Raw genomic sequence first — 27907 nt, 5'->3', positions numbered from 1 at the left:
TTGAAGGCACATAGTATTTTAAAAATATATTCTAAGTGCAATATTCAAGTCAGGGAAATGGTAAATACTATACATTCAAGTTAGCTAAGTTAAAAATGTTACTTAGCTACAATTCAGTATTTCTGTGAGCAAACAGGTTTCCAATTCTGGCTATGGTTATTCTGACTTTACAAACACAAAATAGGCAGTTGGCTAATATATAAAATGGATTAGACCTTCAGCTGCTTCCAGACAGCTTCTGCATTAAAGTGAACCATCTACACAGAAATTCCAAATATGACATAAATCTGCATGTTCTGGATTTCCTTCACATTTTATGGAACATTGGTCCCACTGTAGCTACGATATCTGCATAGGGAGCACTCTGGCTCAGCTCAATAGCCCGCTGTTTTTTTAGGACAAGAAAGCTATAAAATTTGGCAGCAGCTTGTTTTCGGTCACTGTGTCTGCAGAGCTTCATCAGACTAAAGTACTGCATTCCCATCTTGTTGGATTCCTGGAAAAATAATTAGAAAAGAAGAAAGGAAAGAGAAACAACATCATTAAAAGTCCAGCAGGCTGTGGATGCATGATGAATAAAATATTGATATTTTTGATAAGTGAGTGTGAAATCCTTAAATAGAGAAATGCAAATAACTCATTAGTAAACTTAAAAAAAATCATAGGTCACTGAATACAAGCTTGGCTCATTGAGAAAATGCATGCAAAAGAACTTTTAAAGTGTTATGCAAATTTCTAACGTGTTATACAAATGTTAGGTCTTTTAAAAATTTGATGTTAACGTAAATAAATGGCTCTCGTGGAAGATGCAATTAGTTTAGACTTGTAGGCAGAAAACAACCCACAGGACTTTGGGAGGCTTCAAATACAATGAAAATTATCAGCCTCATCAGGCTTCTTTTCCTTAAAGGTACTGGGGGGTGGGGGTGACTATAAACAACTATAGTGATAAATGTAAAATTATATTTATATATCTTAGTGGCAGAGGAATATGGCTTTATAAACACCTCCCAGTTTCTTGACACAGATCAAAAAGATATCGGAGTCACCATACGGCACTTATGAACCTACCAGAAAAAGTTGAGCTACAATAAAGCATTTAATTATGGATGAAGATAACGCCTTTTAGGAAGACTAGTACTTGGAATCAGATTTCTAGAATAGAAGTACAGATGAGGATGATTATTGAAAAAAAACCCACATTAGTGGGTTGCTTGGAGGTGTGGGAGGAGGACCAGTGGGAGAGATGGGACAAAGAATTATCAAGAGGCACAAGGAAACTTTTTGGGGTTATGGATACATACGTTCAGTATCTTGACTGTGGTGATGGTTTCACAGGTATATACATATGTCAAAATTGTTCTACTGTATTTTAAATAGGTATGATTTATTGTATGTTAATAATACCTCAATAAAGCTGTTTAAAAAAGTAAATAAATAAATGAAATATAAGGATGTTACAAAACAAAACAATAATTAATAACTAAGAAAAATTCCTGGAAAACAAAAAACGTGAAAGCAGAAATAAAATTCAATAAAGACTAGAAGATAAAGTTGAAGAAATTTTCTAGAGGATAGGAAAAAAAGCAAAACAAAGGGAATTGATATAAGGGATAAAAGATTCTTTAAAATTTAAAGGTGCAGTTCAGGGGATCAAACATCTGATCCATAGGCAATTCAGAAAGATAGAACAGGTTAACAAGGAGGCAATTCAAGAAATACAATAAAATTTCCTAGAATTCAAGGACATGAACTTTCAGAATAAAGAAACCACTACATGGTCAGCACAATAAATGAAAAAAGACCCATATCAAAACACATCATCCTGAAATTTCAGACCACTAGGAGTAAAGAAAAGATCTAAAAGTTTCCAGAGAGAAAATAAAGGATTGCCAACCAAGCAGCATCTAGCTTTTCAGTAACAGCACAAGAAGACTAGACATGTTACAAAGCCTTCAACATCTGAAAGATACTATTTTCAGACTAGGTTCAGAGACATACAATCAAGTTAAAGATAAAATAAAGAAATTTTCAGACTTGTATAGAGGGTGTATATCTCCTCTGCACTCTTTCTCTCAGAAATTATGAGAGGATGTTAACCACCAAAAAGTTCAAAGTAAAGGAAGACCAAAGCATCGAGAACTAGAGAAACTAATATAGGAAAGAGACAAAGGAATTCCCATGTTATGATAAAGGAATGTCCCAAGACAAAAACTATAGAAAAGACCTAGAGAGCAGCTAGTCCAATTAGAATAAAAGGATGATGAGCTCTGGAAAGAGTATCTTCAAGAAAAAAAAAAAAATGGAACTGATGAATCAATTGATATATTTCCCCATACTAAACGGGGTTTCATTATATGTCAGAGAATTTTTAGAAAGAATTAAGGATGAGTATATAGACACTAAGCAAATGGGGGAAATGAGGCAATGATTAACTAAAAAAAAAGCACTATAAAATTGACAAGAAAAGAAATGCAATGACAATAATTTTTACATAGCCTTTGGGGTTTTTTTATTAAAAATTTTTTTTTAACATTTATTCATTTTTGAGAAACATAGAAAGACACAACGTGAGTGGAGGAGGGGCAGAGAGAGAGGGAGACACAGAACCTGGAGTAGGCTCCAGGCTCTGAGCTGTCAGCACAGAGCCTGACACGGGGCTTGAACCCATAAACCACGAGATCATGACCTGAGCAGAAGTTGGACGCTTAACTGACTGAGCCACTCAGGTGCCCCTCCATAGTAACAGTAACTGCTGATTGTCTCTTACTATCCATTCTTGTCTTCCATAGGAATAGAATTACTAGCTGAGCCCAAAGCTACCAGACAAAGGACTACATTTACCAGCTAGATGTGGCAAAGTGACTAAGTCCTAGGCAATGAAATGTGGGAAGTGATACACACAATCTCTGTTGTACACTTAAAGAAATTTTTGCTGCTGAACAGAATGTAGACATGATGGGTACTTAGCCATTTTTGATCCTGGGAATAAAGGAAATGAGATAAAGGTAACCTAGGTCTCTGATATTTTGTGAGCAGAGCAGCCATACCAGGTTATACTTTATCTTTTTAAACCACTGGTATTTTGGCTTTTAGTCAAAATCAAACCTGCATCATAACTGTTACAATTATTGTAAACACTGAATATTGTGCTAAAAACAGACTGGGGTTAGGGGAGATATAACTCAGCGAAATATTCATTTTATGTTGAAAGAAGTTAACAGGTAAAATTTAAAGCTGAAATATCAAGAAAGAACAGTAAGAACATATGATTAGAAATATAGATATAAATGCTAAAAGAAACAGCTGAACATAGTTGCCTCTGGTGAGCAGGACTTAGAGATAAGGAGGAGTAGACAAAAATCTTCTGTGTTTCCTTTTCATTCTTATAGCATAGAACTATGTAACTTTAAAAATTATATACATGTATTATTTTGATAAAAATATAAGTTAAATTTAAAATTATCTGTTTTACTCTTATACTATTTTTTTTTTTAAGAGAGAGAGAGAACGCACCCGAGTGGGGAAGAGGAGCAGCGGGGGGGGGGGGGGGGGGGGGAGGAGAGAGAGAATCTTAAGCAGGCTCCATGCTCCTCGTGGAGCCTGACACAGGGCTCGATTCCACGACTGTGGGATCACAACCCTGGGATTATGAGCAAAGCCAAAATCAAGAGTCAGACACTCAATCTACTGACTTATCCAGGTGCCCCACTCTTATGTTATTATAAACTTAGTTCCATATAGAGAATTGGTTGATAGCCTCCTAAACCCAAGAACAGGAAATACACTAGATGTCTAGAGGTCTGAGTATAGGTAAGAAGTTGCTTAGAATACGCAGGCACCAAAAGCAAACTCTCATAGTTAGCCCTGGGTATACTGCTCAAAATCATTTCATTCTAGTGGAATTGGGTCTCAACAAAAAAATAATGAAAATGATTTTTTTTTAAGTTTATTTATTGAGAGAGAGAGAGAGACAGAGATAGCACATGCAATTCAGGGAGGGGCAGAGAGTGAGAGGGAGAGAGAGAATCCCAAGCAGGCTCTACACTGGCAGCATGCCTACATGCCCAACGGAGGGGCTTGAATTCACGAACTGTGAGATCATGACCTGAGCCAAAACCCGGAGTCGGACACTTAACTGACTGAGCCACCCAGGCACTTCAAAAATGATTTCATTTTTATTAATGTCTAGAAGATTGAAGTCAACATTTTATTTATTTTGAAAAAAAAAAAAATAGGATTGACAAACCCTATCATCTTACCCGCAAGCTATTTAACATCTTAAGAATTCTTCCATTCCACCTCTCTGCCTCAAAATTTTGTTGATTCCCCAATGACTCCTGTTTGAATGAATAATAAAATACCTCAATGAAACAAATTTTACTGAATGCTACTATTTGCTAAGCACAGTGTTAGCTGCTACAAGAAACCCAACCATAACACTGGGTCCTGCTAAATAAAGGAGCTTATAGTCTGACAACAGAATAGGAAATATACAACTTTAGATCAGTCTTTGTAGGGTTATACCTATGCTCCCTAGGTGATGAGGGGCTCCAGAGTAGGAGATTCTGCAGTCTTTACTGGTAATGCATACCAGGGCACTGTGATCTTACTTCCAAAAGTTAAGTCAGCCATGACTTTTGGTTAGGACTATCCCAGCTCTGGTCAATTTGAACTGAGTTGACAGGGTAAACATAAAGCTATAGAAAAACTGCATTGTAAAGGCCTTTATCTGAACTTCCCTGGTGATACAGAAGCTCTAATTAATAAATGATGTTTAGCAATTTGTGTACAATTGGGTTAGAACCTTTTGGATTTCAAGGGTAACCTGTCCAAAAGAGATCAACCCACTTCCTGTCATATTATCTGAATAGATTAGTTCTTTTCAGTCTTTAAAGCTTAGCCACCTTCAGAAACACCTCAATATTTAAAAACAGTCAAGCTGAAATCCCTTCACAGGAACTCACTCTGAGCTCTTATCACCTAACACTTTATGAGCTAGGAACAGAATTGGGCATAGGAAAGGTGCTGATGAATCTGACAAAAGAGCAAGCCTACAAAGTGCAGGGGTGGGGGATGGCAGGGACGAAGGTGGCACAGATCTGAACTACTTTATAATTTTTCCCAGGCTAGCTCTGACCATGCAACCCAATACCTTCTGTGTCATCCTTATCAGAGGTGCAATGTTTGTCAAACCTTCATGTGGTACCTTTGAAGCCAAGACACTTCCCACAGTGTTTTCAATTTCACAGACTCCAAGATGATTTCAGAAAGTTCCAGAATATTCTGGATAGTATTTTAAATCATTTAAAGCTAAGGGGACTGCCGAGTCCTCATTCCTACTAGCTATGCCGGCTTCCTGGTCCTGATTATATAGCATCCTTTCTTATGCTCCAAAAGGGGTGATCTGAAAATATGGTCACTTCATTCTTAAGAGTTTTCCGAATCCCTCCAGGTACAATTTATTTTTATTTCTTTCTGGTCTGCCCTGGGATAAATGAATTCACCCAACTGCTAACGTTTATTATATTGTTAAATACACAGATGCTGTTTTTCATATATAAAAAGCAGGGGCCCAAATCTTTGGTAAAGATCCATGAGATTGCAGCTTCACCTATATCGCACGACTAAACTAACCAGGAAAAGGCTCAGAAAAAATAGTCTATGCACTTTGCTGAAGCCTGTCTACTTGATCTATCTGGACACCCTACAGCTGAATCCATTGTGTGGAAAGCCCAGTGGATTATTAAAAACAGCTGAACTTGTGCTGTGTTGTGGTTTGCTTGACCATGTATGAAAATAACCTGTGTCTACAGAAGCAAAGAGAAAGGCGAAAATTAACCAACCCTCTTCTGGCTTAGCTGTTTGGATATTTCAGGTAGAAAATTCAGGTATCTTCCCCGTGTTAGATTATCCAGAGAATGCAGTGTTCTCCACATATGAAAAAACAATCTAATAGTCTCGGAACTCATTATAAAGATTATTTATTTAAGAACAACTTATTTATGGCATTAATAGCTATTTTGATATTATTTAATAGGAATTCATTACAATCTTAAAAATGCCTTCAGCACTGTGGTACAAGGACTAGAGAAAGAAGACAGTAATACACATGAAGTCAGGTAAGTCCATGTTACTTCTCGCTTTGCTATTTAATTGTGACCCTTTGAGCAGACCATTTTCTCTTTCTGATCTCTAAAAATCTCGGACAGTATAAGCCTTGAGCCATATAATGTTTTGGATAAAAATTGTTTTGTTTTTTGTTTTTTTATTCATAAATGAAGTAAAATTTCAAATGCCATAGGATGTACCTCTAATATAGCTCTGTTTCTTTAAAGCTGTTACAAGAATAACTCAACAGTGATTCTCAATATTTTTAACCTATGACTACCTTTGATAATATAAAAATCCCATAGTTTTATTTAAAATTATTTGAAGTTTCAAAATAAATTAAAAAAAGAAAAAAGGTCAAAGCAATTCTGAGTATGTTTTATCAAACTACTGACACATCTCTTTGTTGAGATCACTAAATAATAATTCTAGAAAGCAACATGATCGCTCTAAAACCAAGTTTTAGGTAAATAAAGTGTTAACTATTTAAGAACAAAGTTTTTAAGAAAATTTTCAAGACTATGAATATATTTACCAATTCAACTGGACTATTTTCAATTTCTTGTGCTAAGACGGCATTCGTTAAGGAAGATTCCTCAGTAGCTGAAGATACCACTTCAACAATATCCTCCTAAAGCAAATTAGGGAAATGCAGGTAGGTCATCACAGTAGTAGTAGTTTTCATAGGAACAATTTTATTTTGCTAAATGCTTTCATCACATGAATGCTGATTTCTAAAACTGATTTATTTATTTATTTATTTTAAATTTTATTTATTTATTTTGAGAGAGGTAGAGCACAAGCAGCAGAGGGGCAGAGAGAAGGAGAGACAGAATCCCAAGCAGGCTCTGTGCCATCAGTGCACAGCCAAAAGCGGGGCTCAAACTTACGAAATGTGAGATGATGACCTGAGCGGAGATCAAGAGTTGGACGTTTAACCAGCTGCGCCACCCAGGCACCCCTCTGAAACTAATTTAAAATACCACCTGCATTCGCAAAATATTATTCCTGAAATATCCCAGGTAGGCAGCCCCTGTTCTCCATAAGCCTCCCACTGATGAAGAACTGGCACATTCCTGCCCTCTTTGTTGCCTATCTTTTCTAGTCCTGTTTTCTCCACCACTGCAGACCCCACATCAAACATATTTTTGGCTGAGTGGCTGAGACCACTTTCCTTTGAAGCATTTTGTCCAGCCCCAGCCCCTGCCTCTATCCTCATGCCAGTACCAGGTGGCAGAGGAAGAAGCACTGTAAGCAGAGGGGGTGAAAATGGGGGAAGCGATATTAACATCTCTACCTAGGGCCATGACACGATTCTTGCCACCACTGCTGGAGCTGTCGCTGGCAAAAGGGAAGAAAAACTATGTCCTCTGAAAGAGGAGCAAAGGCACAGAGAAGAAGGCAAAAGAGAGAGCCAGAAATTCTCCATTCCTTATCATCTCCTTTTTTCATTGCTATAGAAGCTGTTGGGCCCCGTTTTCATCTTTAACCCGTCTTCAGGTAGGAGCTTCCTTCAACAAAGCTTCCTTGATTTTTCATTTCAGCTTTCAGAATGTTTAGTGAGTATCAGGAGTTGCATTTTATTCTTTAACGTGCATGTTTGTGGAGACTTATGTCTTTTCCCTTTTAATCTCTATAAATATTCTACATTTTAGATACTCTCAATTTTGCAGTTACTTTACATAAAAAATGCTTTATAAAGATTTGAAAATGACTAGTCAGAATCAATACTTTTCTGTCCTGTCCATGTGCTCCCATTCCTGACTGTATTTCACATCTGTTCACCGTTTTTGGAAGCAGAATAAGAATGGAATTGAAGGCTAAAGCATAAGTTAGGGCAGAGGAGCTAAATGGTTCAAGAGAACTCATACATCAATCTCTTCAAGCATGAGGGAAAATCTGTTTTGTTAATATGTTAAAAAATCATGAACTAAACAAGCTTGCCTGATCATAATTTTCAGTAGGTGCACTCTAAGAAATGCCTGAGCCCAAACAAGGAAGATATTGGCAACCTAATAATTCAATATCTAGTATACTATCAAATATTTAGTAAAATACATTCTGTGTTAGTGCGTTGTGAAATTGTCTTTCCTTCCAAGAGCATTCAGTTTCAATGTGGACTGACTTTGAATTCCCTGAGTGGTTATCAAAATGCAGTGATGATGGAGCAAACCAGAAGAGCACTGGTTTCTTTTTATCTGGTGTGGCTATATCTGTACAATCACTAAAGTGACAATAGGAAAAATATATTTAAAAAAATTTTTTTAACGTTTATTTATTTTTGACACAGAGAGAGACAGAGCATGAACGGGGGAGGGTCAGAGAGAGGGAAACACAGAATCTGAAACAGGCTCCAGGCTCTGAGCTGTCAGCACAGAGCCCGACGCGGGGCTCAAACTCACGGACCTTGAGATCATGACCTGAGCCAAAGTTGGCCGCTTAACCGACTGAGCCACCCAGGCGCCCCAGGAAAAATATTTTAAAGCACACTGTTTCCAACTATGTTTTTAAATAATGTTTTTTGAATAAATGTCTTCAAATAAAATTTTAAAAAAATTTTTCTTTGGTCATGGATCTTCAGATAGTCTCTTGGATTCAAGGCTAAGGTAATTATAGGTCTAAAACATATTCTTAGAGGTGGGAAGAGTGACTTTCTGATCAGAAACAAAACATGGGTGTATTGTCTAGAGTCCTAAAAACATTCCATGATATACTGAATGTGGGGCCTAAGAGGATTTTCAGGATATAACTGGATTCAAGTACAATCACTTATTTGATTACCATGCAAATTATTTCAGCATGAAACTACTATCTTCTTATTTACTCTCTTAAACTTCTAGAAATTACTATTCTACAGATGAAAATCATGCTTTACATACCACTGCCCCTTACCAAACAAATTATGGACGAACATAAGACTAAATATAAACTATAAATGTAAGAAGACATGTCAGAGTCTCAAGTTTCCTTCACTGTATCTGTGTCAGAAAAATAATACTTTTATGATTGTCTTTGGTTAACTTACCTCAGAATTAATATTTTTATTGGTATCCTCATGAGAGCTACACTTAGGTCCATTGATCACATCCTTCCAAGTTTTGGGTTGACTTAAGTCTTGCCGAGAATTTGGCTCTTCCATCACGGAGGTCTCTGAATTAGTAAGTAGAGAAGATTTGACCAAACTATCTTTCAAACTTAAATTGGGATATGGTTGTTACAAAAGAAAACTTCTGACAGAAAACTTGGAATCTAAGAATTTAAGCAAAGTGTACACAAACTTTCTTATAGTTTCCCAAGTCTCACATATTTATCTTTCCTTGTCCCTTGTCTGCTTATCACCTCCCTCCCCATGGTCCACCTACTATCTCCTCCACACTCACTCCCAAACAGGCACTCACAAGATAACATGGATAGTTCAAGCCCATCTTGGTGTATTGTGTGGCAGATTTTAATGCCTTCAGGACAGGTGATCACGAAGCAGAGATTCACTCATTACATAAGCTGGTTTTATTATTCCTTTATAATAGTCACAATAATAATCAGCAATTATCAATACTCCAAGTAGCTTCTGGGTGGATGGAAATTTCTACATCTCAGATTCATTGTACTGTTGAAATGCTATTCTTATCACTAGGTGACTTTTCCTTTTAGTTGTCTTAAAGTGAAACACTATCCTACAAGATAAAATAATTTTATCTGTTGAAGTTTTGTGAGTACTGCCTGTAGGGATGAGGGAGGTAGGAAGGAGTGAGATTAGGAGGAATCCACATAGTATATATACTTCATCTTTTTAGTGTACTTGTTGAACAAAAATTAATCTGCAAAGAAAAAAGGCAATGCTGATGTAACAATTTCTCTTAAGCTGAAATATTCTTCTAGAGATAGCATTTATACTTGGGAATATGGAATTGGATCCCATCTTCATTTTGAAATATAAAATGACATTTTTGTTTCTATAACAATCCCCTCAACACCAACAGTTAGGATGTCTCACCTATTATGTTTTCATTTCCCACTTCTTCCCTTACTGATTCCTTCTGTATCAATTTCCTTCCAAGTTTAAAGCCAGAGGACAGAAAGCACTTTGTAAACAACTGTAAAAATATACACTTCTATTACTTGCTTTTGTACAAGCAAAGCAATTCAATAAAATACAAGCACATATGCTAAAAAGTGAAAACTATAATTCAGGCACACACATCAAGCAAATTAATTCAAAAGTAAGGGAGTATTTTTCACCAGTTTATATTCTGTTGTATACATGAACGTAAATATGCATTTATTTATTTATAACCAAGCACTGCAACTATGTAAAAAGATGGAAACTATTACCATTTTCAGTTCCGCATGAGTCATATCCTGGGCAGGACTTGACAGAAGTATGTCCACTCCTCCCTTCTTCTTCCACATCATCAATCTTCGGGTAGGAGGTGCAAGTTCCAAAACCATGAGTGTGTCCGTAAAGGAAGTAAGCTGTTTATGCATAATTTTGCTACTGATCTCCTTGACTGGATCTATGAGCAATTTCCTCTTTTTGCCTTTTCTTTTCTCAGCAAGGTCTAAATATAAGAAATAGACACAAATGGGATTGGTTGTACAGCTTTGTAAAATGATATTCTAGACACTGCATACCTAAGAAATGTCTACCACAATGCAACCTACAGAGTTGCCATGGGAAGAATATCCCTTTCTCTCTACTGAAAATTATGCTTCACGAGACTTTTGCACAGCTAGAGTATCTGAGCAGCCACTAGTTGATGCAGTTTATAACGTGTTCCTTCAAAGTGCTTAGGAGGGACTCTGTTGACCTACCAGGTAGATTAACTCAGGAAATGTGGAGCAGAGAACATAATGGGAGGGAAGTTGCTCAATTTTCAAGTTCCCTAAGATATCTATATAACAGGATATTCTGAAACATTAATTTGTATTTGTCAAGTATATTTTTCCCTCCTCCATTGAAATTCATACACAAATTCCAAGTATGCAAAAGGGGAGGGTTAGATTTCCCAGAATGGATGAAGATCTGAGATCAGATGGAGCCAGAAGGAACAGTAACCTGCTTGCTAACGTGCCTTAGTAAAATCCTGGGAACATGACAAGATCCCAGAAGGGCTGGTTGTGTGATGACCCCAGAGGCTATGTGGGCTGGGACAGTAGATACCACAAACTGTTGTGGTTGATGACCAAAGTTTCCCTTCCACCTGCCACACTCCTCTCCCAAATTTTGATACCACATGGCTTAGGATAGATAGGGGAGCTATACAGATTGAAACTTTTGCCAACCCAGTGGGATAGAGGCTCTGAGTTGAATGTGGTAAATAAAAAAACTTCAATGCTTTATTCCTTGCATGCCTGAGTTTATAACTGAAATTCATATCAATTATACTACTTGAAACCAGGATGTTCTTACAAGGTCAAGTTATATATTATATTCATATTTATTTTTTATTCCTAAAAATATGCTTGAGGTTAAATGTTAGAGGGTACAGACCTCTCTTCTGATCCTTTTATTCTGCCTTATTTTATATGCATGTGCATGTTTATTTATCTTTCCAATCAGACAACAAGCTTCTTAAAAGCAGGTACTATTGTTGGTACCTGGGTGGCTCAGTCGTTGAGCATCCAATGCTTTGATTTCAGTTCAGGTCATGATCTCATGGTTTGTGAATTCAAGCCCCTCATTGGGCTCTACGCTGACACTGTGGTGCCTGCTTGGGATTCTCTCTCCCTCTCTCTGTGCCCCTTCCTGGCTTGCATGCACGCTCTCTCTCTCTCTCTCTCTCTCTCAAAATAAATAAATAAACATTAAAAAAAAAACAAAAAAAGCAGGTACTATGTCTTCTTAACTCCTGTGCCCAACAGAGAGTAATGGTTCAATAACTACTGACATTGAACTGAGTTTTATATTTTCCAATTTCCCAAACTGGGTGTATGGTTTGACCAGGACTGACTATAATGAAAGAATCACCTCAAATTTCCTCCACACTCTTTCTCTGCCCTTTCCCTATTGTATTGCAAATGTTATTACTAGGTTGGCTACATCCTATAATATTTCACAGATTATCTCACAGTAAATAAGATAGTAGCGTAACAAAAATAAAAAACAAAACCATGAATGACGCTGACCTGAAACATCAATTGGGTCAAGGGTAAATCCATGTTCTTCATTTGATAATGTGATTTCATCCATTTTTTCATTTTCAGGTAGACATATACACTCTGAATTATCTGGTTCTACTAATAACATCACCATAAAAAGAATTATTAGAAAAATAACAGTTATGTTTAATCTAGATGCTTATATGAGAATGAAAGCAAAAGATAAACTAATTGAAGATTTACATTGCTAACTGGAGCCAAAACTGATTTTTAGAATCATGTACTTAAGAGAGTTGAAGAGACACAGAGATTATATGGTCTGGGGCCCAGTGTCTAGATGAGTCATGCATCGTCACCTTCTTCTGCACATGTGACATCTAAGGCTGGACTTAGTAGAAACAGTGGTAGCAACGACAGTAAATGACTGACATAAATTTGATTGTGTCTGCTAAAAAAAATTTGTATTCTGGGGGTGCCTGGGTAGCTCAGTCGGTTAAGCAACCGATTTCGGCTCAGGTCATGATCTTGCAGTCTGTGGGTTCAAGCCCTGCATCAGGGTCTGTGCTGGCAGCTCAGAGCCTGGAGCCTGCTTCATATTCTGTCTCTGTCTCTCTCTCTCTCTGCCCCTCCCCCGCTCATGCTCTGTCTCTCTCAAAAGTAAATAAATGTTAAAAAAAATTTTTTTTAATTTGTATTCTGTTAATACTTAATTATTAGTTGACCCATAAAGGACCATAAATAAATTTATATCATCTCTCTTTTTCACATTTTAAATTTCTACTATGTGTTAGGAAGGAAATGTAACATAAGAAAGAATGAGGAATCAAAATGGGGCTATTTGTACTTTCAATTCTTAAGAAAAATCATACAAAAATACTTCAAATGATCTGAGGTACCTTCACATGAATTTCAAGTAGAAAATATCCCCACATTTGTAATTTCTCTCAAATTGTATACAGATTGTCCAGTTATATTAATGTCAATATGGTATTAATATTAATAATTAATAATCATAGCAATGTCAAATATTAATGATGTTTCTAACATGTAACACATATTATTTTAACAACTCAAAGGCATAGTATTTTGCCAGAGTATTTAGATGTGCTCTCAAATCAAATAAACCCAATCCTGGTTAAATACCACTGTTGTACCTTTCTCGGAACCTAGTTTCCTACTCCATATTGTCTACAGTCAGACTCAAAAGAGTTTGAGGGACAACATTCTTTATTATTTTTCACTATATTATATTGCTACTTAAACCGAGCAAGTTGTAAGGTTTAATTTGAACATCAGTATCTGTTCACTTTCTACACAAAAGATAATTTCATCATACCCACTATAGTATCAGGAGGCTCAGGAGGCAGGGAAATTTCTCTGTTCAAATGCATGTCTTCTAACAGGATATTTTGGTCATCTTGCAATAGATTGTCTTGAAAAACACAATAAATACTTCTGTCACAGAATTGAATCTGTCATTTTTTCACTAAACGTTTAATTGACATTATTGTATATAAGGATTATAAACAGATATAAAAATGAATCAACCTTACTTAAGTAGATTTGATTGGCTACATAGACTATCATATTTCATGCAGGATAATATAGAACTTTATATATTTTATTTCCTTTCCCTTATTAAATAGATGTTTAATTTCAGGAAATATTTACTAAACTAATACTGTGATAGTAATCTTGTTACAAAGCCATGTTTAAACTCCAAATCAAGAAGTGAAAGCTTTCAAACTTCTTTGGTAGATACCTAAGGTAGAACCACTATTTTTTCATAATTTTGAAATTTCAAAAAGTTTGCCACAACCAGTCCTTTAAAGTAAACTAGAGAATCTAAAAAAGACTTGTTATATAACCATCACTGTCTTTAAAATACAGGTATGTGTATTCAGATTTCCCAGTTTTTGTCTACTCCATTTCTATGATTCTGTTATAGTAACATCATGATATAAATATAAAATTACAATATAAAATGTTGGACAGATCCTTAGAATAGCTGTTTCACAATTTCTCTTAAGGGAAACAATGATTCCAATATATGATCTAATATATCTTATGAGGAAATATACTAATTTCATTCCTTCCCCTCTAAAAATTAAGAATTTGTAAAATAAAAACAAGTAGTATTTTATAACCTTTAGGGAAAACGTGTTTAAATAGATGCCTATTTACTTAGATCTAGCCTAAATGTTTAAATACACCACAGACTTTGAAAATGTATGTAAAAAATGTATTGACTAAAAAAAAAAAAGTATTTATTTAGGGGCTCTTGGGTGGTTCAGTTGGTTGATTTCAGCTTGGGTCATGATATCACGGTTCACGGAATAGAGCCCCACATCAGGCTCTGTGCTGGCAATGTGGAGCCTATTTGGGATTCTCTCTCTCTCTTTCTCTCTGCCCTTGACCCTCTTGCACGTGCACGCGTGTGCTCTCTCTCTGTCTCTCAAAAATAAATAAACTTTATTTTTTTAAATGTTTATTTATTTTTGAGAGACAGAGAGAGAGACAGAGTATGAGGAGGAGAAGGGCAGAGTGAGAGAGAAAGGGAGACACAGAATCCGAAGCAGGATCCAGGCTCTGAGCTGTCAGCACAGAGCCTGACGCGGAGCTTGAACCCACAAACCGCGAGATCATGACCTGAGCCAAAGTCTGATGCTTATCCAACTGAGCCACCCAAGTGCCCCTAAATAAATAAACTTTTTAAAAATGCATTGATTTATATGACACGGGGCATACCTGACATTTTAGTTTAATATAATAAGCCTATTAATGCATTCTTAGCATGACTGAAATAAATATCCAATTTCTTTTTTTAATATCCAATTTCTATATAATCAAACAACATACCAATCATCTCTCCTGCAGCCCCTTCATCTCCAAATCCATCTCCACTGTCATAGAACAGAGATTTTTCTCCAATGAGGCTTTCGGAACTATGTTCAACTAAAGGACCACTGGAATTCAGCAATATGTTGTCATCAAAAAAGCTATGTCTTCTGAGAATTTCAGATTCCTCCCCTAAATAAATACATATCATTAATACTGAGTTAGCCATAGAAACATAGAGTTTTAGGGTTAGATGGAAATTCAGATATCTTCTTGTACAGACCATCCCATTTTACAGATAAGAAAAATGAGAGCTAAACTTATTTGCATAGTCAACTGAAGTCATTCAGTTAATCAGTAAAGGCTGGATTTCTAGTCTAACGCTTTTCCCAAAACAATAGGGAAAAAACATTAGGATAGAGTCTTTAGTTGTGGTTCAGTTTAATAATTTCCCAGAATGATTTCTTTAGATAGTCCTGTCCTGCTTGATCAAGTATTATTTCATATTATTTCAAGTACAATGGCTTGCATTGTTTATCCACAGTGGGGATTTGGAAAATAAGGAGCATATCTGCCTTCTTGGGAATGGAAAGGTAGATAAAATATTAAACAATGGGTTTACAACATTCATTGAATAAGTATTTAATGAATGGGTATTAGGCAATCTGCTAGGTATTAGAGATACATTGATAAAAAAGACAAAACCCAATCAGCTAACATTAACTGAGTACTTATTATGTGCATTATATTACGTAATAGAAGATACTATTATAATCCTAAATTTAGACAAGGGAACATGTCCATAGAAAGGTTTTATAATTTGCACACAGTCATACCCTAATAAATGACAAAGCCAGGATCTCAGCGGAGACAGTGAACCCAGCGGAGACAGTGATAGTTAAAACTTACACTGGTAAAATATTTTGCAAAATGGAGACTTATGAGAGCAAACTCTTAAGACACTGACAGTAGCAGGTAGAATGAACTCCCTGCTTCAAACTGACTTGTTTCCAGATTGGTTGCCAGCACATGTATATTCTTAATATTCTTTCCCTTCCTTGGGTTTGAATCTCTAGGTCCAGGAGTCTGAAACCCCAGAGATCAGACAGAGGTTGTCGTTCTCCTCCCTTTCTCACAACCCATGTTAGTGCTAGTTAGTAAACAAAATCATGCAGTATCACTTATATTAAAATTCTTCTATAGGCTTTTATCTTGTAGAAAGGAAGAGTTGAAAAAGGCAAGCTTCATTGTACTGGATTAAAGATTTGCTCAACAGAAAAGACTAAAAAATAAAAAACAAAAGTAAACTAAAAATATGTTCATATCTTCCAGGAGCAGTTTGAAAGCTCTCAAAAGAAAAACTAGCCTTGGTCAATAAGATAATAACATTTTTGAACAGACACTATATTCTGAGCACTGAGCATCACAAGAACCTGAGATTATTCAAATAAATTAAAGAAATGATCATTGCTTTCAATCTTACATTGTAATTCAGAATAGGATGGATTAATATTAAACATTTCTTAGAAGACATTAGGTTTGAGCTAGTTTTTGAAAGAGAGAAAAATCACCTATTGGTGAAAAGAACTGAAGGAGGGAATGAAGGAAATAACTCTGTGATGCTGCTAGTAGTATCTCAATTTGACAAATAGGGTAGTAAGTCTCAGAGAAGCTAGGTGATTTGCCCAGTATCACACAGCAAGGCAATAGAAAAAGCTGATGCAAACTCAGATCTGTTCATACACTGAGAAAATGCTCTTCCCCCTTTTTGAATTGTAGGAGACACAGACTGAGAACAACTAAATTATTGGCTGGTAATATATTTTCTTAACTAGAGCAAAAAGTCTGTATCAAGAGTAAAACAAATAAAGTTGATAAAATACAGAAGGTGATAAATTGATAGAGGCCCTTGAGGATAGGCAGGGTGTCTAAAATAAGTCATAAGGACCCAAGGTATTTAAGTAGAGGAATGTGATACGAAAAAAAAAAATGGAATTTAAGGACAATTGCTCTTGCAGAGCTACACAAAATGTGGGAAGAGACTGTGAGATGTGTAGGAGGGTATTACTCCAGGTCTTTAGTACTGGTGAACTATACTGGTGGCTAGAGAAATAGAAGACCTAAGAGACATGTCCAATTTTGTTGTTGTTGTTGTTAATCAGCACTGGTATAAAGCTTACAGAAAGTGTAGTTGAAAGTGATCCTAGGGGCGCCTAGGTGGCTCAGTCGGTTAAGTGTCCGACTTTGGCTCAAGTCATGATCTCACAGTTTGTGAGTTCGAGCCCTGCGTCGGGCTCTGTGCTGACAGCTTGGAGCCTGGAGCCTGCTTCAGATTCTGTGTCTCTCTCTCTCTCTCTGCCCTTCCCCTGCTCATGCTCTGTCTCTTTCTCTCAAAAAAAAAGAAAAAAAAAAGTGATCCTAAAGTTTTAGGCCTAAAAAACAGCAGTAGTGTTTATAGGGAAATGTGTAAAGAGTGTCTTGGCAGTAGGAAATATAATTAACTCTTTGCCAATGTATTACATTTTAAGGCCTGGGATTACAGAGAGTTGAGAGATCCAGGCTACTCAAAGTATGGTCTGTGGGTTGGTGCTTGTCCATGATAGAGTAAATACACAGACTAGAGGTAAATGTTTAAAAAATTTGATAGCAATTTCACAGAGCAATTTTATATATGTTGAATTTAATAAGAAAACTTGAAGCATATATTTTGATTTTTAAACTTTGAATTTTTCTGGATTTTACAAAAGCATCATTCCATGACAGACTGGAAATTAACAAAAATTCTAAAATTTGTCCCACACCACAGATCATTTAAGAACACAGCTGTAGATCAGAAGAGTTACAGAAGAAGAGTAAGGATGAAAAATGGAGGTTGGAGATGTAGTTCAAGCATTACTGGCTTGACCACCCTCCCCCACGGAACACAGAGTTAAGCCACCCTTCTTCTACACTCACTGCTCCGGGCACTATAAGAGAACCAAACATGAATACGACACAGATTTTACCCTCATGGAGTTTTCAGATCAATACAGGACGTACATAATATAATGGTTCAAGACAGAGGTAAATGCCATAAAAAGAACAGCTTAATTATAAAATATACTCAACCGTTTGTTTCATAATCAATGAGTATGTATTTAGCATGTGTAATTTCCTCCTCAGTCCCAAGCCATGCTAAACTTTTTCATTTTACAATTGATATCATCATATATTGGAGAAATTTTCATACTTTGAAGGCACGATATACAGCACACACGTAAAACACTATACACACACACACACACACACACACACACATATATATATATATACACATACACACACACACACACACACACACACACATATATATATATAGTGTTAGGGTTATATGTAATATATGTGTATTATGTAATATATATGTATTTACACACATATATTACTATATGTGTGTGTGTGTGTGTGTGTGTGTGTACGTTTATTTGCATATCTCTCTCCCAGCCTGAAGCTCCTTGTGGGCAGGAAGTGCTTCTGCAAACTTTGTACTGCCTATGCCTATGATAGAACATGACATATAGTAAGTATTCAATAAAGGACTGCAGACTAAGAAGGGAAGTTTATAGCCTAAGACTGAGTCTTGGTATTAACACCTATTTAAAACAAGGTAAAGATAAACTTACTGAGAGTTGCATTTAGACATCAAGAGATCCATTCTAAAGACAGCTATTTCTATTGACATGGTTTCAATACAAAAATGCATATTTATTTTATAAGTTATTTTGCAATTATGCTTCTATTTTATAAATAATTTTGCAATTATTTTATAATTGCAAAAATGCAATTATATTTTATAATTGATTATAGCTTGTGATTTTAATTTCTCAAAGATTCTCACCAAAGCTCCCAGCTTGGAACAGTAGATCATTACTGTAATATTCTCTAAGTGTGATTTCTTCTGGTCTGCTTTGGTTCTGAGTAATGTGTTCTGAAACATCAATAGCACTATGGAGAAACAGAAGATTGAGAAGATTGAGAAAAATATGCCAACAGAACGCAAGCATTTTGCAGTATACTGAAAAAAAGCCCAAAACTCTAAAACAAAAAACAGCTTTTATTATAAAAAATAAACACTTTTATTTCCTCAATAGTATTATTTATACACACTAGTTGATTACACATGTATATATAACAAATGGTCTCTGGGTTGCTGAACCTAGTGGTCAATTCTCAGTCCTTGTCTTACTTATTCTAACCAACTGCATCTGAAACAGATGTTTACTCCCTCATGGAATGTATTCTTCTCTTCACCTCCAGGATACTACTTTCTCTTGAGTTTTTCCTTACCTCATTGGCTGCTCCTTTTCTTTCATTAGTCCTTCCTCATCTCCCAGACTACCAGCTATTAGGAATGACCCAACACTCTGTTCTCAGATCTCTCTCTTTTAAAATAATTACACTCACTCTCTGGGGGTTGAAATTCCATCTATATACTCACAACTCCTAAATTTATCTATCCCATCCAGACCTCCTTCCTGAATTTCAGACCCAGATATTCAACTACTTGCCTACTCCCCTTGGATGTGTAACAATCATCTCAAAACTTATGTCTAAAGCCTAATTTATCTGTGACTATAGGATGACTGTAGTCATCCTTCCTTTCTCTTTTCCTTAAAGCCATATCCAATTCTTCAGCAAATTCTGTTGGCTTTGTCTTCAAAATATATTCATAATTTGACTGTTACCACCTTGATAACATGAAGACTGAGAAGTGATTACAGACACTATCATTTCTCACCTGGACTTCTTTTTTTTTTTCTTTCTTTTTTTTTTTTTTTTTTTGGCAGGGATAGCACCATTTATTAAGGAAGATCAAGACAAAGACCACAGGAGGGTCCCTTCGAGGACACAGAGGCCTGGCATCCTGATCCCATGTCTGAGGGCTGCTGGGGGGAAAGGCGCGTGCCCCTAGTTGGGCCCTCAGGCTCCCACAGATAGGGCAGGGCTGTCATGTCCCCTTCCTGTCCCTCCCAGCCATGAATCCTGGCATCCCCCACTCAAGGCACTAACTGTTTTCACTGCCCTTCTCCCGCCATGTACCCTGGGCCTTCACTTCCAGATCAATGGGGCTGGGTGATACGGCCTGGTGTGAGGGGGGAGACCCTTTCAGTGCTGGGCTCTGCCTGCAGCAGCTCCTGGTAAGAGGTGGGGTGGAGTTTCCCTTGCAGCCCTGAGTAGGTGTTGGGTGGGAGGGTCATCTGGACTTCTTACTGAAATAATTTTCTCATAGGCTCTCTGCTTCCTCCCTTTCCCCTTTATACTAAGTAACCTGAAGAAGCATGTTGAAATCAAGTCAGATCTGTCACTCTCCTATTCAAAACCCTCCTGTGCTCCCTATCTGAATAAAATTAAAGTCCTTACTGTGGCCTGCAACACTCAACATCATTTGCACCCCCAACTACCTCTCTGACTTCATTTCATACCACTCAGACCGTCATTTACAACACAGTCTCACTTGCCTCCTTGCTGTTCCCAGAAAAGGTCCAATATGTTCTGCCTTAGGGCCTTCTCACTTGCTCTACATGGAACATTCTTCCCCACATTACTGAATGATTTGTTCCTATACCTCCCTCAGGTTTCAGTTCTGACCTTATTAGAAAACCCTTTCTTGAGAATCTTATCATTTTTTTCTTTATTTTCTGTTTCTTTTCATATTGCTGATCATTTACTGGCAAAGTGTATATATCTTTGCTTAATGTCTGTCTAAAATGTAAGATTCATGCACACAGAAGCTATTGCTCAATGTCCTCAGTGTCTAGAGCAGTGCCTGGCATATGGAAGGCACCCAATACATATTTACCGAATGAATGGAAGAACATACTGTTAATATCGCAAATTACATTCAGCAAATATGATGATACATTTTTGGTCTTATATTTCAAAATTTCACACTAAACTTAAGTCTTCTCAACAGCATGTGTATTTCAGTTCTTAACTAGAGTCCACTTGTATTCATGAAATCTGAAGATGAAAGTAAGAAAATCAAATTGAGGGTCGCCAGCATGGCTCAGTGGGTTATGCTTTCAACTCTTGATTTTAGCTCAGGTCATGATCTCAGTTAGTGGGCTTGAGCCCCTGCTTGGCATTCTCTCTCTCCCTCTCTCTCTGCCCCTGCCTCACTCACATTCCCTCTCTCCCTCTCTCTCTCAAAATCAATAAATACACTTTTTTTTAAAGAAAATTAAATTGAAGGAAAATAAAAAAATAATTTACTTCACATTGTGGGTGTCAAAATCATGAAACTCTTCTGGCAATGTGATAGCATTGTAAGCAGCTTCAAAATTCTCTTTTGGAAGGTCAACCAGCCCTGAAAAGAATAAAAAACCACATCCAATGAGCAATAATGTTATATAAGAAACTCCCAATTCTTGCCCCTCTTCGGTCCCATTCTCTACGAACAGCCAGAGTAGTATTTAAAAATATTTAAAGAGGGGCGCCTGGGTGGCGCAGTCGGTTAAGCGTCCGACTTCAGCCAGGTCACGATCTCGCGGTCCGTGAGTTCGAGCCCCGCGTCGGGCTCTGGGCTGATGGCTCAGAGCCTGGAGCCTGTTTCCGATTCTGTGTCTCCCTCTCTCTCTGCCCCTCCCCCGTTCATGCTCTGTCTCTCTCTGTCCCAAAAATAAATAAACGTTGAAAAAAAAAAAATTAAAAATATTTAAAGAGCTCAGCTCATTCCCATGCTTAAAGTGATTCAGTGACTTCCCCAGTGTATTAAATAAAATTCAAATTTCTAATCAGAACCTCTGCAGCTGTACAAACCTGTCAGCATCATCGAAAGATCTTTCCCTCACTCACTAGACTCTAGCCATACTGGCCTTTTTGTTCCCTGAACAAGTTAAGCACTTTTCCCCCTCAAGACCTTTGCTCTCACAGTTCCCCTCTGCCTGGAATGCTATTCCCTCAGGGACTTTTTACATGGCTGGGTACTTCTCATTCTTCAAGTTTGAGCTTAAATTCTACCCTTTCTGAAAGGCTTTTTCTAATTAGCCTAATGCAAGTAAAGTTTTCTGCTATTTTTTGTTGTAATACTCTGTTTAGACTCCTGCATAGCACAATCATTATCTACAATTATTATAATAATTTTAAAAAACTTTTTTATTATCTGATATCCTCTCCAAACTGAAAGGGACCTTATTTGCCTTATTTGTCCTTGTATCCCAGAGCCTTAAAATAGTGTTTGGCACAAAGTATGGCATCAATAAATATTTGTGGATTACATAAATGAAATAATGGACAAATGAACCATATTTGATATGAGTATAAATCTACGTAGAGAATTTACAAATATTTTAAATAAAGAAAAACAACCTGTCAACACTGATTCAACAAAAATTAATTGAGGGAACAGTATGTTCAAGACACTGAGACAAGTACTATAAGAGATTTAGAAAATATCACAACAAAGATATTGCCTTCAAGGAACTTACAAACTAGTGTGAGAGACAAGGCCTGTACCTAAATAACCATAACACAAGGTGGAAATGATGAATGTCTTAACATTAAGTTAAAATTTGAAGCCATCATATTTATGACACATGTAAATCTCTAGCACTCTGGAAGGTCTAGAGATTTTCTACAATATTTTGGGGCGCCTGGGTGTCTCAGTAGGTTAAACGTCTGACTTCACCTCAGGTCATGATCTCAAGGCTGGAAAGTCTGAGCCCCAGGTCAGGCTCTGTGCTGACAGCTCAGAGCCTAGAGCCTGCTTCAGATTCTGTGTCTCTCTGTCTCTCTTTCTGACCCTCCTCCACTCACATTCTGTCTCTCTGTCAAAAATAAATAAACGTTAAAATTTTTTTATGTTTCATAAATAGTAAGAACAACCTAAGCTACTTAGAGTCTTGAGAATTCTGAAAACAATGACAATTATGATATCTAGGCTTTGTCAATTACACTATTTCTAATTTATCTCATACAGGCAAAAATAAATGTGGTAAATTAAGCAATCCATTAAAACTGAATATCAGAATTTCTTACATAAGTATATTTCTTATGTAAATATGCGGGAACTTTCCAAGTGTTTGAAAGCACAAGCTTTTCTTGCAAACACAGGTAAAGAGCAAGGGAAAGAATATAATTTGTCCTTAACCACGGAAACTTAGAATCAGTGAAAAGGAAGTTTGTATTCACATATACACGCTGGAATTACGGAGTGCCACCAATTAAAAGAGCCCACCCAAAATAAAAATGCAAAAGAGAAACAAGGTGAGTGAGACAAATCAATGTTGCAAGTATACCTGGGCAAAATGTCATCTTCATTTTGAGCAATGCTTCGTTGCAATCTGCCAAAAGATATTTTGCCTTCCTATTATAGATTCGCACAACTCCCAAAAGAAGGTGTCCTGAAGTTCGAAGTGCAATTTTCACCTTTCAAGAATTTTTAAAGCATTAGAATATTGAGAATTAGATTCATAAACCCTGTTTGAAAATTATAAAATCATAGAATTCCCTCTCTTTAAAAAGAAGACATTTTGTATTCTTTTATTTATTTTTTTTTTTAATGTTTATTTATTTCTGAGACAGAGAGAGACAGAGCATGAGCAGGTAAGGGGCAGAGAGAGAGGGAGACACAGAATCCAAAGCAGGCTCCAGGCTCTGAGCTGTCAGCACAGACCGTGAGCTGAAGTCGGTTGCTCAACCGACTGAGACACTCAGCGGCCCCTTGTATTCTTATTTAGAGTGAATCATTTGGAATGCCTGTGTGGCTCAGTTGGTTAAGCGTCCCACTTCAGCTCAGGTCATGATCTCACGGTCCGTGAGCTGGAGCCGCATGTCAGGCTCTGTGCTGACAGCTCAGAGCCTGGAGCCTGCTTCGGATTCTGTGTCTCCTTCTTTCTGCCCCTCCTCCCCCACCTGCACTCTGTCTCTCTCTCAAAAATAAATATCAAAAAAAAAAAAAAAAAGTGAATCACTTAACTTCTACCTCATCTTGTAAAATGATTAACCTTTGTTCTTACTCAATGAAGATAATCTAATGTGCCATCTAAGTGAAATATGTGATTATTAGTTTCACGGAAGAATATAAACTCTACAGTCAGGCAGACTTGGGTTCAAGGTTTGGCCTAGTTGCTGAGACTTGAAGTTAAATCTTCTTGAACTTCAATTTATTAATAATGGTTACAACTTATTATATACTTATTTTGTGACAGGAATTGTCCTAAGAGCTCTTCATGTATTACTTAATTTTGATATGAACCTCTGTTTACAGAAGAAAAAAGCCTGAGATTCAGATATGATAAGTAGCATGCCCAAAGTAAGAAAACTACCAAGAAATGGAGCAGGAATTAAGTCTGACTAACTCAAAAGTTCATGCTCTTAACTACCACACTTCACTGAGGCTCAAAGAAGCCCATCTCACAGGGTTGATGTGAAGATTAAATGATCTAATGAATGTAAAGTCTAGCCCAGTGCCTGACACATGGAAAGTTTTCAATTATTATTCATCCTTCTTGCAAGCAGAAAAAATACTTAGCTTCTAAAAATATTAAAATAATATTTTAATGCAAATTCTAATATCTTACAGTATTTTATTATGAACATAGTACTGTATGAAGTGTTTTCATATATATTTTGATTTATACTCATTCTTTTTTTCTATTCTCCATATTGATTCACTCACTATTTTTTTAAGAAATACTCATTTGGTACCTACTGTGTCTACAGTATTTTGCTAAGGGAATAAGAAAGGATTACAAAACATGTACAAAATATGACCTTCCTCCTTCAGGGTCTAATCTATTTATGATAAACATACGAAAACAGTTAATTACCCACAGAAATTGACATATGTTTGTGCTCAGGTAATAAATGTTATAGGAGTTAAAGAAGACCATTTCAAAAGTAAAACTTCCAAAAAAAAAAAAAAAAGTAAAACTTCCTTGGAGATGCATTTTCTGATAGAACATATTTTAGTTCCTTTCCTCTCCATAAATCATGCCAAATACATATTATAATTTGAATCAATAACATACCTTAGGTGAAATAATTCTTTCAATGGTTATCTCTAGATTGCATTCAAATACATGAGTCTTTGTGAGTTTCTTCTCCCAGTGAGCTGCAAGCCAGATTTTGGCCAACGGCCCTCGCTTACTCATAAGCACATGTGTGTAGAACATGTTGCCTGTATTCCTTAGGGGTATTTAACAAACTAGAGAGAACATTAAAAAATATTTAAATTTTGATTACAAAAACATTTCAGTGCTATTTCTTAGCAAAAGCACTTTTTATCATTTCTGTAACAGATTATCTTCCAATTGAAGCTATTATTCAATTCAGTTTCTTGTAAAGAAGCCATTATGTAAAATACAAAATTATAAACTAATGAGAACTCTATTAGATTGTGAACCACACCCAATTTACATGTGTTCTGATCACTGATGGTTTCCTACATTCTACTTACTTTTTCCCACAAAGAATTTAAGTTCTCTTATTAATAAGGTCAAATAAATAGAGGCGGAGGCCTGGGAAAAATAGGATGGAAATAGGGAAAAAAACAACTGAACAGGAAAAGGCACACAAAAACTAAGAAAAGCGAACACATGTCACCTCTTTTCTAAAACTTAGGAATTTGAGAAATGTTGGACAATTGATTTATAACCAGGTGTTGAATTTCTTTGTTTTCTTCAAGATACTCTGGTTTAGTCAGCAATTTATTAACTTCTGAAGTTAAAATAATGGAATTCCAAAGGACTATAAAGTGGAAAAATGAAGGAAACAGAAACTAAAGGAAAAGAATCGAAAGGCAAGAAAGAAAACAAGAATCAAATTTAAACGTTTTCAAACAAGAATGGTGAAAAAAAAACTTCACCTAGAACTAAAACAATTTATGCACATTTCTACAAATTGTAGTATCTTTGAGAATATCATAAGGCTCCTCTAAGCAAAGGGATATTATAATACTTTGACTTCTGGTGAAGAATCAGATTATTGCTCATATAAGAAATCTTAAGCTTCCACTATAAAAGCCTGTTTGCTTCTTTTCTACTTGAATTCCTGACTAAAAGAGAAAATTGACACAAAATGAACACAAAAACAAAATCAGCCACAGAATTCAAGATTTAGGTGAATTTTGATCAATGCACATTTCCACCCCAAAAATCAAATCACTGGGCCCAAAAAGAAAAGTTAGGCAATCTACAAAACCACATTCCCCAATGGTAGAGCTGGAGATTTTAATGTTTATGGCCTGTGCCTGCCTTGGTTTCACTTTATTCTTTTTACTGTTTGGTATCTTGGAATACAATCCAGTTTATCTTATAAAATTGCTCCCAGGTATATGGTTATTGATGTATTTTAAGGAAAAACAACTCTGTTTTTCAATCTGAGATATTGACTTTTCCCGAGTAGATATTCTACCCTCCCCAACGACCCCCGCCCCAACCTTCCTGCCACCCCTACTCTCGAAGGTTTATTTCTGGATTGGACTAGCTTGGAGCAAGGCAGAGCTGGCGAGAACCACAGAACCGGGAACTGGGAGCCAGGGGCAGGCCGCTGCTGAGAGAGGGCCCTGAGCACTGAGGGGGATGGGGGGAAGGGGGGGATGGGGGGTGGGGAGGAGGAGGCGGGCGGGGAGGGGGAGGGTAAGGAGAGAGGGGAGGAGGTTGGGAAGAGGGGGAGGAGGGTGGGAAGAGGGGCAGGGTGGGAAGAGACGGAGGAAGGGGGAGGGGGACAGAGGGGAGGAGGAGGAGGGGGAAAGGGATGGAGGGGACAAGGAGGGGGGAGGGGGAAGGACGGGAGGAAGGGGGCAAGGAGGGGGAGAGGGGCGGAGGGGAGAAGGGGGGAAGGAGGGGGAGGGGAGGAGGGGGGAAGGAGGGGGAGGGGAGGAGGGGGGAAGGAGGGGGAGGGGAGGAGGGGGGAAGGAGGGGGAGGGGAGGAGGGGGAAGGAGGGGGAGGGGAGGAGGGGGAAGGAGGGGGAGGGGAGAAGGGGGAAGGAGGGGAGGAGGGGGAAGGAGCAGAGGGGAAGGAGGAGGGCGGCCGCCCGCAGGAGGGGGTGAGGGGCGCAAGCGGAGGGGACGCTCTGGGACAAGGGTGTGGGGAGGGCCAGAGGGCGAGCTCCTTCATGGGGACAAAACGGGGTGCGTGGCAAGGAAGGGGAAGGCGCTGGAGGCAAGGTGAGGGCGTCCACGGCTGTGAGGGAAGGACGGCGAGCGCCAGGGCGAGGGACGCCAAAGGCTTCCTCCACAAACGTCTCCTCAGACTTCAAGGCCGGCTAGTCAGAGAGAGCAACTGAGGCCAGAGAGGTGACCCCAGGCGCCCGGTCCTCCCCGCGAGGGGAAGAAGCGCCAGGTCACGCCTCCGGGTCACGCCTCCAGCCCGAAAGGGCTGCAGGCGACGGCGTTTCCCTCTCAGGCGCGGTCCGCGGGGCTCGCGCGGCTGAGGAGCCGGCGGGGCGCGCGTGTCGGGGTGCGGGTGGCCGTGGCCCCCGTCACTCAGCCCGCCTTCAGCCCGCGGCTCCCTCCCGGCCCCTCAGACTGCGCCCTACTTTCGGCGCCGGTTCTGAGGAGAGATGCGCCCACGCTGGGGCTAAAGGACGAGTCGCCGGGGTCCGCGCGTCGAGTCGGAGACGCCACGCTGCGGGAGCTGCGGAGCTTCAGCGAGGGCGCGGCGGAGCGATGGGCGGGGTGGCAAAGGATGGGCGGGGAGATGGGCGGGGCGATGGGCGGTAAGGGGCGATAGGCGGGGCAGTTGACAGAGATGGGGTGGGGCGAGGGGATGGGGCGGGGAGAGGGGCGGAGTCGGGCCGGACGACACAGGCCTGACTGGCAGTCTCTGGCTTGGTACCTCCAGTCAAGAGTTCTGACCGAGGACAGCACCAGTGCGGGGG

At 38.2% G+C, this 27907-nt stretch overlaps 1 protein-coding gene and 1 long non-coding RNA gene across 2 annotated transcripts; one reads left to right on the top strand and one right to left on the bottom strand.

The window, feature by feature from the left end:
* On the bottom strand, positions 1–25313 carry RAD21L1 (RAD21 cohesin complex component like 1). Its single transcript, XM_045443773.1, has 13 exons — positions 25056–25313; positions 23322–23451; positions 21298–21391; positions 18923–19029; positions 15070–15240; positions 13547–13642; positions 12238–12348; positions 10444–10670; positions 10106–10205; positions 9137–9261; positions 6647–6742; positions 4263–4340; positions 1–496 (listed from the first exon to the last, which is right to left on the bottom strand). Exons 1-13 carry the CDS (start codon positions 25197–25199, stop codon positions 308–310), a joined length of 1668 nt encoding a protein of 555 aa, XP_045299729.1. The 5' UTR covers positions 25200–25313; the 3' UTR covers positions 1–307.
* Positions 5821–6770, top strand: LOC123579652. Its single transcript, XR_006702871.1, has 3 exons — positions 5821–5878; positions 6041–6122; positions 6684–6770. It is a non-coding gene; the product is annotated as an uncharacterized LOC123579652 (long non-coding RNA).
* Positions 25314–27907: the final 2594 nt, after the last annotated feature.

This window comes from Leopardus geoffroyi, chromosome A3 (genome assembly GCF_018350155.1).
Source record: "Leopardus geoffroyi isolate Oge1 chromosome A3, O.geoffroyi_Oge1_pat1.0, whole genome shotgun sequence".
NCBI classification, from domain to species: Eukaryota; Metazoa; Chordata; class Mammalia; order Carnivora; family Felidae; genus Leopardus; species Leopardus geoffroyi.
This window is presented reverse-complemented; position numbering and strand designations above follow the sequence as displayed.

Bases quoted from the DNA above. Each gene is read 5' to 3' on its own strand.
- RAD21L1 (XM_045443773.1), bottom strand. From the start codon at position 25,199: ATGTTCTACACACATGTGCTTATGAGTAAGCGAGGGCCGTTGGCCAAA. The intron at 19,030-21,297 runs GTAAATTATTTT...GTTTCTCCATAG, and splicing joins TTTGACACCCACAATGTGAA to TGCTATTGATGTTTCAGAAC. The intron at 6,743-9,136 runs GTAAGTTAACCA...AATTTGCTTTAG, and splicing joins ATAAAAATATTAATTCTGAG to GAGGATATTGTTGAAGTGGT.